General features: G+C 41.1%; 1 protein-coding gene across 2 annotated transcripts; it reads right to left on the bottom strand.

Moving 5' to 3' along the window:
- Positions 1–95: 95 nt before the first annotated feature.
- On the bottom strand, positions 96–17,577 carry afap1l1b (actin filament associated protein 1-like 1b). 2 transcript variants are annotated; one of them, XM_071460162.1, is made up of 19 exons: positions 17,415–17,577; positions 10,137–10,265; positions 9,025–9,105; positions 8,647–8,732; positions 8,437–8,554; positions 8,237–8,326; positions 7,858–8,069; positions 6,878–7,057; positions 6,698–6,790; positions 5,996–6,098; positions 3,966–4,121; positions 2,957–3,171; positions 2,633–2,778; positions 2,460–2,541; positions 1,909–2,017; positions 1,613–1,780; positions 1,352–1,518; positions 1,054–1,173; positions 96–976 (listed from the first exon to the last, which is right to left on the bottom strand). In XM_071460162.1, exons 1-19 carry the CDS (start codon positions 17,434–17,436, stop codon positions 950–952), a joined length of 2,304 nt encoding a protein of 767 aa, XP_071316263.1. In that variant the 5' UTR covers positions 17,437–17,577; the 3' UTR covers positions 96–949. The 2 variants fall into 2 exon arrangements, with proteins under 2 accessions (XP_071316263.1, XP_071316262.1); XM_071460161.1 differs by having other exon boundaries at positions 1,054–1,179; positions 17,415–17,576.
- Positions 17,578–18,435: the final 858 nt, after the last annotated feature.

Genomic DNA, 18,435 nt, shown 5'->3' with positions numbered 1-18,435 from the left:
TGGTTTCTTACAGTAAAGTTATCCCGAGAGGAAGTGGCAACCGGAAACAAAAATGCTGCATAAACCCCCCCAATGAAAAAGAACAGTAGACAAAGTTCCTTGATAAAGTAATCATTTACTCCAACATGTGTGTATTTGTTCATATCTCTGATGAGCAGGGAAAGCAGACATAGGCATTTATCCTCAAATGGTTCTGCTAGGATGGGTGCAAAGGCTAATTTCCAAGAAAAAATATAACAAAATAAAGTGCAAAAGGCAAATATGAGAAAATACACATATAATGGTTAAAAACCAATAGTTTCACATTGCAATAACAAACATTTACTCATTGGTTTCAGGAACAGTGTCATACTCAGTATATATCCCCAATGGTTTAAATACACATCACATGATGTGAGCTGCTTCTCTCACTAATAATGATAATTTAAGGTAATAATTTCTATACTTTAGTTTTTCAATGTACAATGACCAATATTGTGTAAAAGGGGATAAACTCAGTGGGTATAGATGGGAAGTCCTGTCTGTAACTCTGAACTCATAGTGTTGATGAACCACACTCTCCCTTTGCAATGCACCTCAATGAAATAATCACATTTTCACTTTCTGCAGCCCAGTGCAAATGTAAACACACATGCAAACTCACACAAACATATCAATTTCATGTTCATAGTGATCCACATTAATACTGTACTGGTACATCAGTCAAGTCTGTCATATTTACAGTGATTGCGACAGCACCACGCTGCCTGTACTTGCAAAGATTCCTCTTTTCCTTTAGATAAGAGGAGGGAGGAATGTGTCAGAGTCTGTCCCCTGTCTTCCTTCTCTTCTTCCTCTTTTCAGTGCCACTTTTTCTTGCTCTTCATGTGTCTCTTCCTTGTCACGTCCTCCTGTCACAGCTCAGCTTTTTCTCCCCATCAATCCATCCGTCGATCACTTCACGTTCAGTCTAGGTCCCCTTCTTTGACTCCCACTCCTGGAAACCATGAGACAGCATGTAGTGAGGAAAACTTTTCTCTCTGTGCTTGTCGCACACACACACACACACTGTACCTTTGCCTTCTGCATGACATTCCCCTTGGAGGAGGCGTAAAGAGACGGAGGGCGTTTACGAAGCTCAGATGCTGAGTTCACCGGCACAGTCTCATTGTAAACCTTTTCAACTTTACTGCCCTGTGCCTGCACACACAAACACATACACACGGACCAACACACACACAAACACAAATGTCAAATAGATTTCACTTAAGCAAAGCAGTGAACATATAAAATGATAGGCACTGAAATCCAGCGATTGGACACTTCTCTGCCACTCTAGACAAGAGTCTCAGTCTCTCCTTTAGCTGCCTACCTTGACACTGATCTTGGTGTCAGTGGGCGGACCCATTGCTCCTCTAGCCAATGATTTCTTCAGGTTTTCTTTGACTTCTGTCAGTCGAAGCTCTAGCTCCACCCTCTCCTCCTCCTTCTGTTTACACAGCGTCTCCAGTTCGGCTAACCGCTGTTCCACACCATGACCTGCACACACACACACACACACACACTCTCACAGTTAGTACTGCAATGAAGCTGGAGTCTAAACAGTACTGTGTGTGTGTGATTTGTCCCTGACCTGTGCCACTCTTCATCCCTTCTTTCAACTCCTTCTTCTCCCTGCGGAGGGAAATCAGTGCATTTCTGAGCTCCTCCTTTTGCCTCTCCAGCTCCTCCTTTTGTGTCAGGTACCGCCTGGCATCCTCCTCTGCTCGCGTCTTCCCATACCGCCCATACTGATTTACATCTAACAGAATAAACAAAACCAGAATAGAAGCAAACAGAGTAGTGATGAGCGAGAATGTCAGTCATTCAGCCTGAGTTTCTGCCATGTAATTTTCATGTAGCTCTCATGAATTATGAAATGAGACTCACTGGAGGCATGTCTCTTAATGGCGGCCTGCTGTTCAGTTTTTTCAGAGTCCCTGCTGGAGAAGGAGGCGTGGCGTCTCACCTGGCCCGTTCTGCTCTCGACACCCTCATCCTGTAGGATACAGGAGAATTTTACCATTGACAGTATTTACATTTTTCTGCATCTATATGTTTGTTTTTTTTTAAAGAAAGTGTACTGCAAATGCCATTTAGTCAAATGTATATGTGTAATGTAACATGATCCTGAACATATACTGCAAATCTTAAACATGTGTAGAATCTTGTGATGGACAAGAACATTTTTTATTATTCTGAATTTTTAGTTTCCTGCAACTTCTGGTATCTGAAACCCCACAAAGAGATGCACTGGGGTACCAGTTAAGCAATGTGCAACTAAATCTTAAGTTGAAATTTGGAGCTGTCTAATATTTGGAAAGTAGTGACATTACAAACTTCATCTGAGTTCATAAATCTGCTACTGAATATGACAGGAAACGGAAAGGCTAGGAAAGCATTGGAAAGCTTGAGGCATGGTTTACATGATGTTTCCTCACCTCAATACTTTCATAGACCTCATCATAGGTTCTGGAGTCTGTTGAGGCGCTGCTGGAGGAAGCAGCAGTGGTAGTGGCCCACCTGATAAGAAAAAGAAAACTATAATAAGACACTAGACTCTAGATAAATACAAGCAGAAACACACAAACATATACTGTAGGAAGTGACTCACAGGAAGGAGTGTCTGGCAGCGTGCCGTATGTCTGTGAGTGTGTCCACGTCGATGTAATCGTAGTGCAGCTCTTCAGGGAGAGTGGCGCTCCCGGTCTCTGCAAACAACACACCGAGCCATCGGCCAAGATCCTCCGAGCAGCTGGCCTGATGGACACACACACACACACAAACACGCACATATGAACCCTCCCACATTTTAGCTGCATGGTTTCCAGAAAACTGAAGGTGTGTTATCCTTGTGCACGTCAACTCTCTGTCTTCATGGAAAACACCCTGAATTAAATTTACTCTAAGACTTTAAATTGTCCATTGTAAACTGTACCTCTAAAGCTGCCAGTTCGTTGCCGCCCTGCAGGATGCGAAATGAGAAGGGATGTTTGGGGCCAAGGCCACCTGGCACCACCTCTGCCCCTTTGAGTGGTACCACAATGACTGGGGGCCGCTGGTCTCCAGGGTCCTTCTGCAGGTACAGGCTTCCTCCTCGCACTGCACACCAACGCTCCTTCCAAGAGCCGCTCAGACACACACTAAGGTAGCCTGTGGAGAGAGAGAGAGAGAGAATGGGAAAGTGGTGAAAAGGCAAAAAGATGGCAGATATGTTTAATGACTACTGTCAGTTTTTATTCAAGTCATTCGGTCAGCTAAGATAACTTCTTTCGTTTTTATTTTTCCTTTTAAATGTCTCCTTATGTAGCTGAAACATTATATGAAAATACTTCCCACAGTAGAGGACAACTGTGTCTTCTTGCGCTGAAACTCAATGTAAGGCAAAGTGATATATATTAAATTATATATCATTATTTCAAACAGCATTTGGATATTTCATGGATTTCCACTAGAATTTAAAGGACAGTGTGTAGGATTTAGTGGCATCTAGTGGTGACGCTGTAGATTGCAAACTACTGAATACCCCACCCCCTCACCCCTCACTCTCCAAGCCATATGAAGGGCTCATTCTTAGCTAAAGAAAACACAATGATTCTTAATTTCAGATGATTATACAAACATACTTTTGAATATTATCTATTTCTGCCAATAGATCCCCTTAAATCCTAGTGGTCCTTTAAAATAAAGTTGTAGAGTAAAGTTTTTTTTTTTACTATTTACTGTAATTGATTAAATTTTTTTATTTTTCTTTAATTGTTGGTTTTATGATGTACAGTTTTAAAGTTTTTTAAAGGCATCAACTTCTTTCAAACTAAACTAAACTTCTCATTTAACAGTAATAGAAAACTGCAAAAATGTCTGCCAGTAGTCTAATACTCAGTCATCCACCAACTCACCAACCAGCCAATCAACCACATAGCTACTCGATCAGGTTGTGTTCTCACCACAGCGTGGATTGTCGTGTTGACCAGAAGACAAGGGAGGCTCTCCCGGTAAAGGCGGTTTCCGTTTGGAAAAAGTGATGATGCGATTGATTTTCTTCCCTGCTGCTCGGCTCATTGACCCGGTCAGTTCTGAGAACGCTCCGCGCTTTGCCCGGCCTGAAATCAAACGTACCTTTTTTCAGACTGTGCTGTAATCTCACATGATGTAAACCAATAAAAACAAATAATGTTGCCTCATCACTGAAGTATCTTGCTGTATATGTGTTACATCAGCAGTGTCAACAATACTTTCTAATTCAAAAATTACACATTTCATTATTTACGTTAAAGTAAAAACATGTCATGTAAACGTGAAGAGAACAGGACTAATTGTACTTTCAGAATTCAATAATAACATATTGTATTCAATTCCAGAGATGTCTTTTATTTATTCAGCCAAACCCTAGAGTGTGTTTGCGTGCTCGTGTTGAATGTACCAGGTGCTGCGTCGCTCTGCCCAGCTTACTTCCTATGATGTCAGTGGGACACAATCGCAGGAAGAGGACAGGAAGGATGTCATATCTGCTCTGAGCCCTACTTCCTGTCTCTCCCTCTCTCTCATGTCTCTTTAGGTTCAGAGCCCTTTGGTCAGTAAATACGTTGTAGTATTGCTGAAACAATATGACTGTGTTTGACCTATATTCTGACCCAACATCATGGATCCGCTGGTTTGTCCTTCCTGATTTTGTGGGTAGATAAACAATAATAATGTGTGTGCTTTTGATCACACTCTTAAAAGGCTGTGTATGCGTGTATGTCTCTTTCTATGTTTGCGTGGACTAATTTTAGTTCAAAGGCATTGTTGCGGGAACATTTGGGCTGTCAAATGGTTAAGGGTATAATTAAGTTTAGATTAAAGTTAGGGTAAGGGTTGGCGGTGGGGATTTAGTGGTGATGATTAAGGTCAGGGGCTAGGGACTGCATCCTCACAATTACAAATAGACCAGTGCATGTGTGTGTGTGTGTGTGTATTTGTGTGCGTGTTCTCTTGTACTTGTGGGGACTTGTGCTCAAGACCTGAGAGTAAGGACCTTTTTGGAAAGTGAGGACATTTTCGTCTCTTCCTCTCAGGACCATTTGAGGGTTAAAGCTTTGTTTCAGGTATAGGTTAAGGATCTGGGTTAGAGGTAAAGGCCGCTAAAAATAATACTGATTAATCTTTAACAGTGCAGGTTTTTAATAACAACAATACATTTGTAATATTTAGACTATCCTCACTGATATCAATTGTACTATAACTCAATACAGTTCAATACAGTTGAAGACCACTACAACCTCCAGTTACCAAAATGACCAATTTGGCATTGCACACCTATAACATTGACTCATGACACATAGTTAAAAAACAGTAAATTTAAATCATTAATAGTTTTTTTTAATTCTATACATTCTTCTTCCTTGTCAAAAACTGGTGCCTACATTATGCACAATACAACTGGATATCTTACGCTACTAGCAAAGAATGTACCCTCCAGCAGAGACGAGGGGCAGGCTACAAAGTTCTGGCAAGCTCACGTCTTTCTAACTCCACAGCCCCAGATTTTTTCCATTTTCAAACTTGAGCCCTAACTGATGTTTTTTGTGATTAATCAGATTTCACCTAGCTCCCTGTGGAGCCACAAAAGACTTTATACAACTTTTTGACATACACAATAATATTGCCCAAAGCCTGTAAACAGACTTTGATGTGTAAAATCAGTGGGTTTATTAGAGGGCTGCTGTTTTTGACTGCATTAGTTTTTCAAATTGTTATATATCATGCATTTGAATAATACTATTGAGCTTTAAAAAGAAAGAAAAGGTTTGTTTATGTGTTAAAGACACAATTTCTATTCCTATATCCTGGTGTAAATTCTTACATACTAAATATGTGCTGAAAATAAATTTTGAACATTTTTATAGCTAATGGTGTTTCACTCAGAAATACTTGACATTAGAAAAATACAGAGGAAATAAACAATTACACTAACGGCTTATAAACTTAAACCTACTGAGTGAGTCAGTGGTGTCCCGCCCTTGTACATGTGCAGTGGACTGACTTTCTGCTGTTGGCCCACTGTCTGAGTCTGATGCCTGGCGATCAGACTGCAGCACCTGGCAAAGAAAAAGTAGAAACCGTTATTACTCCACCTTCCAATAAAATATGAGGAGAGGAGAGGAGAAAAAACAACAACAAACAAAGCGTTTCAAGTCAAATCATGTCAAGAAAAATGACACAGGCTTTGTGGAATATGTTCTACTGATTATATACTTTTAAAACTGTTCTGCCAGCATGGGCTGTAACTGCCATGTCACCATGCATTCAGCTCTGTGGCTCTGCAGCTGTGTGCCAAAACCTTGTTGAGGGTATGAAACTCTTTGAACACTAGCCAGCTCAGCAACCGCAATAATGTCACCTCACTCACTGCTTGTAAACTAGAAGCCAGAGGAACAGTTGTGTCATGTGTGGGCTGAAAGAAATGATGTCAGTAATGTTAAAATGTAAAAACTAGGATATACAGTAGATTCAGAATTAAATATATTTCAATATGTGAAGACGTAGATACTGTTTAACTCGCACAGGGAGCCCTGATTTAGACAGAAAATTAAATTTTTGACAGGTCTATGGGCAAATTCTATATCATACACAGGGAAAAAAGACGATGCTGTAGATAAACAGACTGACACTCAAGGACATTTGCATAAACACAAACCTTGTCAAGCTCCAGCTTCCTCTGTATAATGGGAGAAGTGGATCCAGCTGGCCCTTCAGTATTGCTACATTGGCTGCCAACATCTTGCACCACCTGGACCCAGAAAAAGGAAAACCTTCACTTCCAGACACAACCATGTGTTCTCCCCACCCAGCTCTTTGATACAGTGAATAAAGATACCTTGAGCCATCTCTGGGCCTGCTCTTTGCTCTGAACAGCCAGGACTAGAGCTTCGCCTCCAGGCAATGAGAAACGCAACTCATGTCTCTTTTTTTTGCCCTCCTTAGGGACATAGATGACGTTGCACAGATTCAGAGGGAGCTCTGTGTGAGGAGTGCTTTCTTTGATGCTCTTGTAACACTGGAAAAGAGAAATAGTGAGATTGAGGTATAGAAAGACAGAGAAATAAAGTACATACTTTCATCCTGTAAAATCACATAACCCCGATTATGTACTTTGATATATCTTTTGATGCTTTTTCTCTTTGGTAAAAGTGAGTGATATCGTTTAAGGTTGCCATCCCTGCTGAAAACCTGAAACTAAATGAAAGGCATGTCATTATAACCACTACAATACAGGTGATGGAGCATTTGAACATTTGCACTTAAACCTTGGGTATCCTTGTTTTCAATTTAAAATACACACCCTTGGAAAAATGTATCCTGTTTCCATTAACACAGCCAATGATCAAAAAATAAAAAATTAATAGGACAAAAATGTCCCTACAGATGCAGAAGGGTTAATGAAAATGCAGAAATCCTAATCCTAAAATTTTACCCTAAACGTCAAAAAGTAGAATCTGCACACTGGCATCCACTTTTGTTTTGTTTGCATACATAATCAGACATGGAATATATATATAGACATTTGTATGTTTGTATATACATATATACACATTGCCATCCTTTTGCGATATGTATACATATGTGATGCATGTTGGTCCTGTTCGTGTCTGAAGAAGACTGACTGAAACATTGCATAGCAACAGTCGATAAAAAGCATTGTGAAAGTGAAGTTGGCAAATTCTTGGTCATGATTTCTCCTGTTTGGTCTAGCACCTGTTTTTTGGATGTTGTAGCCCTACATAATACTGGATACACACTGAAGCCTGATTTAAAAGTTTAATTAAACTAGCTCAGTAAATAGCTTTATCTATTTACCTGCAGTTTATTGTCTCGCACAACGACCAGCTGTTTCGCCCACTGGCCAAAGCGTTTCTTTCGCAGCAGGAAGGCACAGATGCGGCAGTCTTTAACTGGTCCATCTGAGCTCTCCTCAGCCGTCCATCTCTGAGGTTGGTCCCGCCCCTTTGCCTCCTCATCCTCTTCTTCGTAAGACTCATAGGAACTGCTCAGAGCATCTGAGTCATTGTCTGACCACCAAAAACAAAATGTGTGATTAAGTCACCAAACATCCACTGACAGTTTTTGATTGAGTTCACTCACTGATTCCACCTCCTTCACAATCAGAACATTCATGTGTTTGTAGATGTCAAGCTGAATTGCTACTGTGAGTAAGTGCAAGACAGTGTAGACTCACAGGAGCTTTTGGGAGGACCATTAATCCTGGTGGTGGGATAGTTATTGTCTGCATCTTCATAGTAAGCATCCTCCACTGAGTTCGTGGAAGCTACAAGAGAGAAGAGTCAAGATGAGATATAAAAAGAAGATATAAAGAGAAATAATAGTGTGCAAATCTGTGTTTTTGAGTGTGTGTATTTGTGTGTGTCCAGCACTGACCGTGGATATTGGTGGTAAAGTACTGAGGGGTGGATCCAGGATCCAGAGGAACAGCCTCTTCATAGTAGTCATCAGGAAGTGGGGTGGTTGGCAGAGGAGGGGGCGTGTCGGTAGGTGTCTGAAGAGCCATGGTGGAGGTTAAACCACAGCTTTAGTTACAAGGACAATAAAGGCAGGAGGACAGTCAGGTAGATACTGCAGGTGACTCACGGATTTATTGGGATGAGTCTTCTCCTCTTCCTCTTTGTGCTCCTTCTGCTCCACTGGAGATGCACTGAGCATGTGCAAATCACAGTCTGGTGGAGCAACAGAGGATTAGTGTTATCAGAAGTGTCAAGAATTAAATGAATGAATGAAAGGAATGAAAAGGAGGTTGATTAATTTAACAAACTTTTATAGGCTTCACAGAACGAGCAGGCTCATTTTACTGTAGCACGGCTAACAGTTAAATATTCCTTATAAGAGACGTTCATTAGCTCATCATCTGGATCTTGTGGTATGAGGATTGTAAATATACAATAATAATCATTTCCACATAAGACTCCATAACTCTGAACTGGCTTGAAGGCATTTTGAGGGTGTACTCACCAAAATCCTCAAACAGAGATTCTACAAAGCTTGTGCCGTTGCCATAGAGACAACTGTTCATGTAGACGTCTGAGCCATTGACTGTGGAAGAGATAAATTGGGGATTAGAAATAGGATCAGAGTTAGAGCTAGGATTGTTGTCTATGCTGAGGCGAGGAGAGTCAGGATTACCAGACACAGCAAACAGGCAGTTGGTAAGAGCTCACTGAGTATCAGTACTGAACTATCTGCATTGAATTGTATGGAGACAAACAATCAGACAACAAGGGAGTGCAGACTCTAAATATTCAATATCAAAAGTAATTGAAATACATGTGAAAGTTTGCTCAACCTAAAAAGTTTTGAGAGAAATCAATCCCTGAAGTTTTTGTCTGTAAAAATGAATTGATGTGTATTATGCTAAAAAAAAACCCTTTGTTGTGAACCATCATGATATTTTGCTTTTCTCCTTTCTTTGACCTCCTCTCATTATCCTCTTTAAACTTTACATTTCATTATCCTCTTTCATCAATCCTTTTATCCTCTCCGACATCCTGTATTCCCAGAGATAAACCAGGATCTACTGTAAAGACCGCAGTAAGATTTGATGTCCTGTGTTTTGTTGCATGTCTCCAACTACAGTTACTGGTGTTGTGCAGTTGCAGTCTGGTTGGTGAATAACAGGAAGTTTGCGCCATCGCAAAAAGACATGGGCCACATAAAAACAGAAATGCTCCATTTGTGTCTAAATAAACACTGTTGTACTGACTTTGAACACATTTCTCAACTCTGAAATGTTTTGGCTGAATTCCTGCAAGTTTGAAGCTGATTGATTGTGGTATCAGGATGCAGCTGAAACACCACAAGCATGCTCAGCCGAATTCCCCTGGATAAATAAAAGTCACCGATCTCATTTACAGTCCTGCCCCTTTAATACTCTAATTTATATTTCTCTTTATGTAATATGATTTTTAACATTTGTTTGTGTTTTCTTGTTAAAAGAGATACTGTATATTTGGTGTGTCCAACCTATAGTAGCTTGAAATAATTGTAACTTACTGATGTGAGGAGATCATGATTCAGACTTAAAATTATAATTAAAATGAGTTTAGTTAATAATGATGATGTTGTACCTGACAGCTGTAATGAGTCCAGGATGTTGCGTATGGAGGCCATCTTTTCGGCAGTTGCAGGACTGACTGTCTCGTGGTCTAGCATCTTCAGCAGAGAACCCAGCTCATTTACAAGTCGCTCCATCACCACTGGAAACCACAAAAAACAGCAAACATATGATTTGGGTTTGCAGAACTACAATAGAATACTCTGTGGCGTCGAGCACCACCAGGTCAGTATGGGACAGCCCATAGTGAAGACTGTTAGCATGGCTCAAATGCTTATGCTATTACACCAAGTGCATCAAATATCAATTTAAGACATGTATGCAAGGCCATGGAGAGCCAAACTGGCAGTTCACAAGGGGCATGAACTCAGTTTGGAACTCAGCTCGCCGCCTGTTGCAACAGCTGAGAGGGAAGAGATATTTAGCATCCAAACATATCGGCCTATTCAGTGTTTCCGCCTCCGAGTCTGTGTCTTTGTCCCTGCACCACCACAGATCAAATCCTACTTTGAGTTTGGATTTTCTGAAGCTTTCTTAGAAAAAAAAATAATTGTTTTAACGTTCAATTTTGACATCCTGTACGTCTCTGTGTGTGTGTGTTGGTATGTGTATGTCTCTGTGTGTGTTTTGTTGACCTTGACATTGTTCCAAACAGCCTGACACACTCTTACACATCCTGCCTGCTCAGAGCCGACAGAGAGGCGGGGTGGGGGAGTCGGAGAGAAATGAAGGTGAGGAGGAGGAGGAGGAAGAGGGGGTCAGCACGCTTCCTTCCATAAAGGAAATGGAGCCAAAGTAAAGAAGGAAATCTGTAGTTCCAATAGAGATAGAAGGATGTGGTCACCAAACTGGGTTGGTTCATTTAAGTGTTCACTCATTCATAAGAAAATTTTTAAAGGCAGATATTAGGAGCTTAGTGTAGGAGCTTTTCTCCTATGGTACAGCTGGCTGATATTGACCTTCAATTAAATACTGAATCTTGGCCACTATTGATATGATTATTCATTATTCATGCCATTGAACAGGTGGAGTGGATCGGTTTAATAGCTTCTCACCCTAAAATAATTTCATTTCAGTTTGTGTTCCAGTGGAAAGTTTTATTGTCCCATGATGACCTACATGCTCTGTCAGTAGCTTTTCCCTCTCTTCATCATTTTAGGCATTAAAAGTGTCAAATTTACGATGTAATTTCACCCAAAATAAAAAAAAAATTTTTAAAAGTTGACAGGAAGTTGCTGGAACCTATAAATGTGTCAGAAAGTTGAGCTTGTAAATGACACTGTGCTGTCAACTGAGAAAGTTATCCACTTCCTTTATAAATCCTCACAAGGAATAATTTTGGAAAAAAAAGTCGCTTTGTGCCGCTCCTCACTTGTCCTCCTTCATTTTTATTTTAAGTTGAAAGAATTATTTTAATATGCCAGAGCTAAAAAAATAGTCCCTCTGTGGTGACTAGTAAATGAAAAAACAAACCAAAAAGTTTCTAGTCACAGGTTTGCAAAATTATGACATAAATAAATAAATATATACATAAATACATATATATAATAATTATGACAAGTAAATTATACCTGATGGATTATAAAATGCATTTTTTGAGAAAGAAATGATTCGAGGGTTAAGTTTAAAAAAAGTAAAAACTCAGAGTGAAGACAGAGACAGTGAGAGAAAAGCCCTCACTCTCCCATAAGCCTCTTCCGCCGCCCTCCCGGTCTGACAATACTCTATTGTCTCCACAAGGGCCAAAATTAGACGACCACAATGGTCCGCAAGACCAGAGCAAACAATACAATGTCAGAAAGTCCAACAAAAAAACAAAACAGGAACTCACACACACACACACACATACACGGTCTGCGAGGGGCGTGGCGCAACACAGCTGCATCGTCTCGATCCACGGGCATCCAGGGTTAAGGGATATATCTCCAGCAGCTGTGTGTGTGTGTGTGTGTGTGTGTGTGTGTGTGTGTATGAGCGCACCATTTCTCGGCCAGCAGCTGTGGTTTCCTGTCTTAGCTGTCAACAGAAGCTTCTCTCCACTCCTTCCTGATCTTGACTCTCTCCTTCATCTGCCTCTTCCTCCCACTTTCCCCTCTCTCTTTTTCCATCCTTCCATCCATCCCGCTGTCTCTCCTTCTGTCCCGACATCTTCTGTCATCCTGAACTCCCCTTCCATCTCTTGTTCACACTTCTCCCTTCCTATTTTTCACCACCATCCCCAGTGTGTTCACCATCTACGAAAATGTCTCTCAAATCACAGATCTGTTCTACATCACCTCTCATTTCTGGAGCTAAAAACAGACAACAAAGATTAAGTACAGTCAATCAGCGTAAACAAAGCCGGTCATGAGCTGGTGGAGTTGGGCCTTTGGTCTATTTTCTGTTTCTTGAAGTCTAACTTTACACAGTCAAGGGCATCAATGCATTTGCCGTCTCTCTCTCTCTCTCTCTCATTCTCTTGGGGGACCGGAGGGTTCAGAGGCTGAGAATCAGCTGTTCTGGAGGCTTGTGGTCGGTCTCACCCACAGAGAGATCTTTGTAACCCCCCATTCCCCACACACACACACACGCACACACACACACACACACACACATGGCACAAATTTCCTCTTCGAATCCATTTTTTTTTTTTCCACTGATGGACACAGACATTCTCTTACACACTGAAACTATTAATTTGTACTTACAGAGTACAAACATACAGTCCACAAGAATACTTCATGAAATGTGTTGTGTGTGTGCATTTTTGTGTGTTTCCGCAAACAGGCTTCCTGAAGAAGGTCAGTCATGAGACCGGAGCCATGCGACTCTCATTTGAACTGATTTAGCGTGTTTGGTTGCAGCGCAGAACAAAACAGCCACAGCTCAGCGCGGCTGCTGTTTATCTCACCACATAATGCTGCTTATGGGCGACAGAGAAAAGATACTCCTCCTCATCTGAGGCTTTCACTCCCATCCATTACACATCTTACCCACCAGTCACACCAATCCAAGGCTAACCTCCTCCTTGATTTGCCTCTCCCGTCCAGACTGAATATGAACATTTCAGGACAAAGAAAATACATGACTGCATTGGATTGAATTGCTCGTTGTTTCCATGAATTATGATGCACAACAGGAACATTTAAGGTATAGTTCTGTGACACAAACTGTGTGTTTTAATGCCTTTTTCATGTTAAGAGAATTTTTACGCCTCCAAAGTGTATGAAACTGCTATTTTGCACAACAGCAGGCATCCTCTTCCTGCCTCCCCCACACTCCCAGAGGCTGAGGTCCCTCCAAATCCCACATTCACCCCTCCACTCCTATATTTCTCTCCCGCCCTCCTCCCTCTCTGATCTTTTCTTTTTCACTCCTTTCCCCTCGTCTGCCTCTCCAGACACCCATCCTCTTCAGACAGAGGTCAGAGTTCATGTCTTGGCGGCCCCAGCAGCTCCCTCTAAGACAAAAGTCTGCTTCAGAGATTCAGCATCCCCTAATTCATATTTTCGTGACAACAGTAGATGGTGTCACTGCTCGCCCGGGGTTAGCGTTCAGTCAGACACTTTAAAAAGTCCCCTCCAAACCAAGCAAGCTGGCAAGAGCTTTAAAAAGAAACAGCTGGGGAAAGAAGTCGTGGAATGTTTCTATTCTTCGCATTCTTTCAGTATCTTATCACTTTCCTCAGACAGTAACTGGTGAGGAGACACAGGAAACAGAGAGGCATCACACTGGCTCACTGTGGCACAGCATGTGTCTAATTTCAAACCCAGCCTGCTGGAGTGCTGGGGTTTCACCAGGTAAGCAGCCTCAGGTGAGGAGCCATTCAGTCACCGTAGAGACACGCTTGGGTTTCATTAGCTCCACAAAGAACATTGTGATGTATACTGGCATGAAAAAGAAGGTTTCTTCCAGTTAAAGGAAAAGTGAGGCGCTTGATATGGCACTCATGTCTGTTTAACATGAAACTCCAGCAGCTAGCTAACTTAGCTTAGCACAAACACTTGAAACGTGGGAAACAGCTCGTCCACATGACAACACTTCCAAAGCTCACTAATCAACACGTTGTATCTCCTTTCTTTAACTCAAAGATGTCATCTTTAAGTCAAAGATGACAAATCACGTTAATTACAAGTGGCAACCCACCATGATGTCACCCATTGGTTTTTGAAGGTGAAGCCTCGAGTTTGTAATTTGGCCGTCGCCATCTTGGTTTTTTTTAAAACCAGAAGAAACCATATTCGGCCAAGAAGGTGGAGCTGAGGAGGAGCGAGGGGCGGATCTGACCTGTTCTCTGCTCTATCCTGATTGACAGACAGGTCGCAGTGTCTGTCAATCACACAGTAGCCACGCCCTAATGCACACCCCGCTTCATCGTCTATTTTCCTCTAAATGGGACCATCATTTAAAAAGTGAACGTCATGTTGTGTTGACTTGAAACTAGCGACTGAGACCATGAACTCATTAGGAATTACTGAGGTTATAAATCAAGTGAGAAGTAGAGCCAGTTTCCCTTCAATACAATCTGACTTCTTTTTGCAACCAGTGGAGTCGCCCCATGATGGTCATTAGACTGAATGCAGGTTTAAGGCACTTCTGCATTGGCTTCACTTTTCAGAGTCAGAGTCTACATCCAGTTTTATATACAGTCTATGGTTAATTAGGGTAATGCTAGCTATGTACTTCTGCTTCCAGTCTTTATGCTAAGCTAAACTAACTGCCATCTAGCTGTAGCCTCATATTGTATTGTAATTCGTATGTATTTGCTAAACAGACTGAGAGTGTCAATCTTTTAGACACTCTGCGAGAAAGCATATAACCTTTTCTTTAAACCTGCATTAAATTATGTTTTTGACATTTGCCTTATATCAGATGGGTCAAATGTCATGTTTAAGCGTCGCAAGAAAAACCCTGCAGCCCTCTGCATCTTTTAGAAAAATATGCTTATTTGCTGTCTCGCCGAGAGTTAAATGAAAAGATTCATATCCCTCTCATGTCTGTACTGTAAATATGAAGCTGGAGCCAGGAGACTGTTAGCTTAGCTTAGCATACTAAAGCTAAACAGCTGGCCTGGCTCTGTCCAGCTCAGTAAAGACATTTCTAAATATCACAAAATATCTTGTTGTTTCATCTGAACAGAAAAAAAAAGAAGTGTAAAAACAACCAGTTGTAATTTTACTTGAGGTTATGTGCTGGACTATTATGTGTCAGTCTAATTTCATTTTTATTGGTCATTCTTCTTTTAATTGATTAATTGCGTAATGAACCCATTATATAAGCACTAATTCAAATTACTGCACCAGACAAACACTTACTGTAAGCTGTTATGATCATCTCTCTCTTCCACACATGCCTGCACATAAACACTATTATACTACAGTTGTTTTTTTTATGATGATGTTTCCTGGGAGTGATATGACAATAGAAGCTTCAGCTGGACAAAACCCAATACAGTACTTTTCCTGTTTGGTAGAAGAGTGTTATCACCACATCAGCTTAGTTCCTACGTACAACAAGCCAGCAGGCGTGACATGCACAGACCTGCGGCTTTGGATGTCACGGAGACTTTAACTGCAGTAGATCTACAGTAACATCTCAATAGGACTTTCAACTGTATGCAAGAAACTAAAACTAAATCGGAAAGAGGGGGTGGGTGGGAGTCACTGGTGGAAGAGGAGAAGGAAAAGGAAGAGGAAATGAGAGGGAACCATGGTCGAGGTCAAGGTTTGTGACAGTTGTTTAACACAGAGAAATGATAATGATAATTGTATAAATACGGGCACACATTCCACTGAAGGTTGTATGAAAACTTTGGCCTTGTTCTCTCCGCCATACTGAAAGCCATGTTATAACTTTAATTCCAAGATATTTCTTCCATTGTTGCAGCAGTTGTGATGCTGGCCCAGAACTCCGTTATCAATTACTTCATTTTTTCTTGACCGTGAGCATATTTTCTTCTGGAGTCCACAGCTGCACAAGCGTTTGGCCGCAAAACACTTTGGTTGTATTGTATGAGCCTCTGGTGTTTCAGGGGCCTCTTTTGCACAGACATTTTGACATGTCTGGTTCATTGTCTCATTGTCATCGTTTACTAAGACGCTTGAACGAAACAGCAGTTGTTAAAGTTACCACGAACACCTGTGATTTTCCTTCTATAAATGAGAAAATATCTGCTCTGAAACATGCCTGACAGTGAGTATGCTCTAACAGTATGCTCTAACAGTACACCTACAGTGAAGCTATTTTAATAGTAAGTACTTAAAAAAATACAGTTATTGTAATTAATATTATTATCTTCATCACCATCAACATAAAGCCACATAGCTGTAGCCTATAAGAGATGGCCCCACTACTGTACCATAGTTTGGAGGTGATCTGGGGCTGAATTTTTTGCTCAGACTTCGAACAGTGTCAAAAGTTTCAACTTCACTTTGTGTCTAATATTAGCATGAGCTATTTCTTTTAGCCACATTTATCCTTCTATTTAAGGGAATTGACATCACTTGTGGAAATTCATACCATGCCTAAATAATGGGCTCATTAGACCAATTAACTGCAGGCAACGCGATTGGCTGTTTTAATGAAGCACGAATGAATGTTTTTTTCCCCCTCTAGTTTCCTCTCACTGTTTTCCCTTTAACATAATCACATGTGATCCTCGGTTTGCCAGCATTTCAGTTTAAGCCACCGCTTCATCACCTGGTGTCACATAATGCAGCTTCCTGTTTCCAATAAGTTGCCCTGAAGGCGACGGAACAGAGCGTCCATTCAGCCGCTGCCGCTGCTGCTGCTGCTTCTCCTCCAGCAGCGCTGCTTCCAACAGGGCGCTTCTCTGTTGGTATCAGATTGCATCACTCTACCTGAGTGGGGAAACCTCCTCCTCCATCCACTCACAGCGCACCAGCCGGCGTGAAGGTGTATGACATCACCCCCCCCCCCCCCCCCCCGTTACTCCAGCTGTCTACCGGGGGCTTACCTTGCTCAGACACGGATACACTGACTGATGGCCCTTCCCTTCAGATTTATTTAATGAGAGCTCAAATTAAATTAAAAAAAAAAAAAAATACAGTATCTCTTTTGTTTCCAGTGTTACTGTGCCGCCTTTCTTTTTTTTTTTTTTTTTTTTTTTTTAGTTCTTTGCGACAACAGTGATGGATATTTGGTGTATTTTGCCATTGTTTGGATTTTGTGTGGAACAACTGTGACCATTTCCATTTGGCTTCTTCTCAGAGTTACCACACGGCTACTGTAGCTCTTTGTCGAGAATAAACATGAGCATATGTGATAAAGTGTTGCTGTTGCTGTTACTCACCACTCTGGCGTTTGGACTCCATGTCTGATGTGCTCACCCTGAGTATTTCCAGTAATAATCCCTCAGCAGTGTCATTTAAAAGTTACGGTTGTGAACATGTGAGACGTGTCCGCCACAGACACAGCGGAGCTCTGTGAGCCTCTGAGCGGACAACTGAGTCAGAGAGACCGCTACAGTTTATAGTTTGACTCGGCAGCCGCGGATTCATCAGCCAGGGCTCCGCTGGGTCCTAGTGCTAGTCCCACCGCCTTACTGAATATTTGGTTTGCCACACATTTTTCATGCTATGACTCGTAAAAGACACATGTTGAGACCACATTGGTCCCATTTCAGGAGATGTGATCCCAATATGTTGTTGCTTATATTGTGTTACTGCCCAACTACTCTCATTCCAGTGGTGGAATAAACTTGCGGAACTTTAGAGTATTTCCATTTAATACTATTTACAATTCAGAGAGAAATATTATACTTTTTCTCCACTACACTTATTTGACATCTGTATTTACTGTTATAAATTAAGATTTTACATGGAAAACATGATTTTATAAAACATGATGTATGGATTATACAACCCAACATCATACACAGAAGCCCCCACCTTGATCAACAACAGTAAAAAGATCCTTTAACAATGATGGAATAATAATGATGAAATGATATGATTATTTAATAAAGATTATATATATAATAAATAACTTTCATATTGGCCATTGTTCTATACTGTATACTTTAAGTCACCTACTTTTGTACTATTACTAACATTTTAAATGCACTACATTTACATAATGGAGTTTTTAGTGTTGCATTGGCACTGTAACTTAAGTAAGTCAGAATACACACTTCCTCCACCACTGATAACTGCCTACAATTATTCCAGGTGTGGATGTATTATGGGTATACAAGTCTATGACTCTTGACCTAAAGGTCGGGAACCCCAACAGGGGTCGCAACATGATCAACTGAAGAGCAAAACATATCTCTGCTACACAAAATCATGTTTCTTTTTTCAGACTTTGCTTTA

Source organism: Trachinotus anak, unplaced genomic scaffold (assembly GCF_046630095.1).
Source record: "Trachinotus anak isolate AG129_WGS33_773 ecotype Australia unplaced genomic scaffold, CSIRO_AGI_Tana_v1 ptg000024l, whole genome shotgun sequence".
Taxonomy (NCBI): Eukaryota; Metazoa; Chordata; class Actinopteri; order Carangiformes; family Carangidae; genus Trachinotus; species Trachinotus anak.
This window is presented reverse-complemented; position numbering and strand designations above follow the sequence as displayed.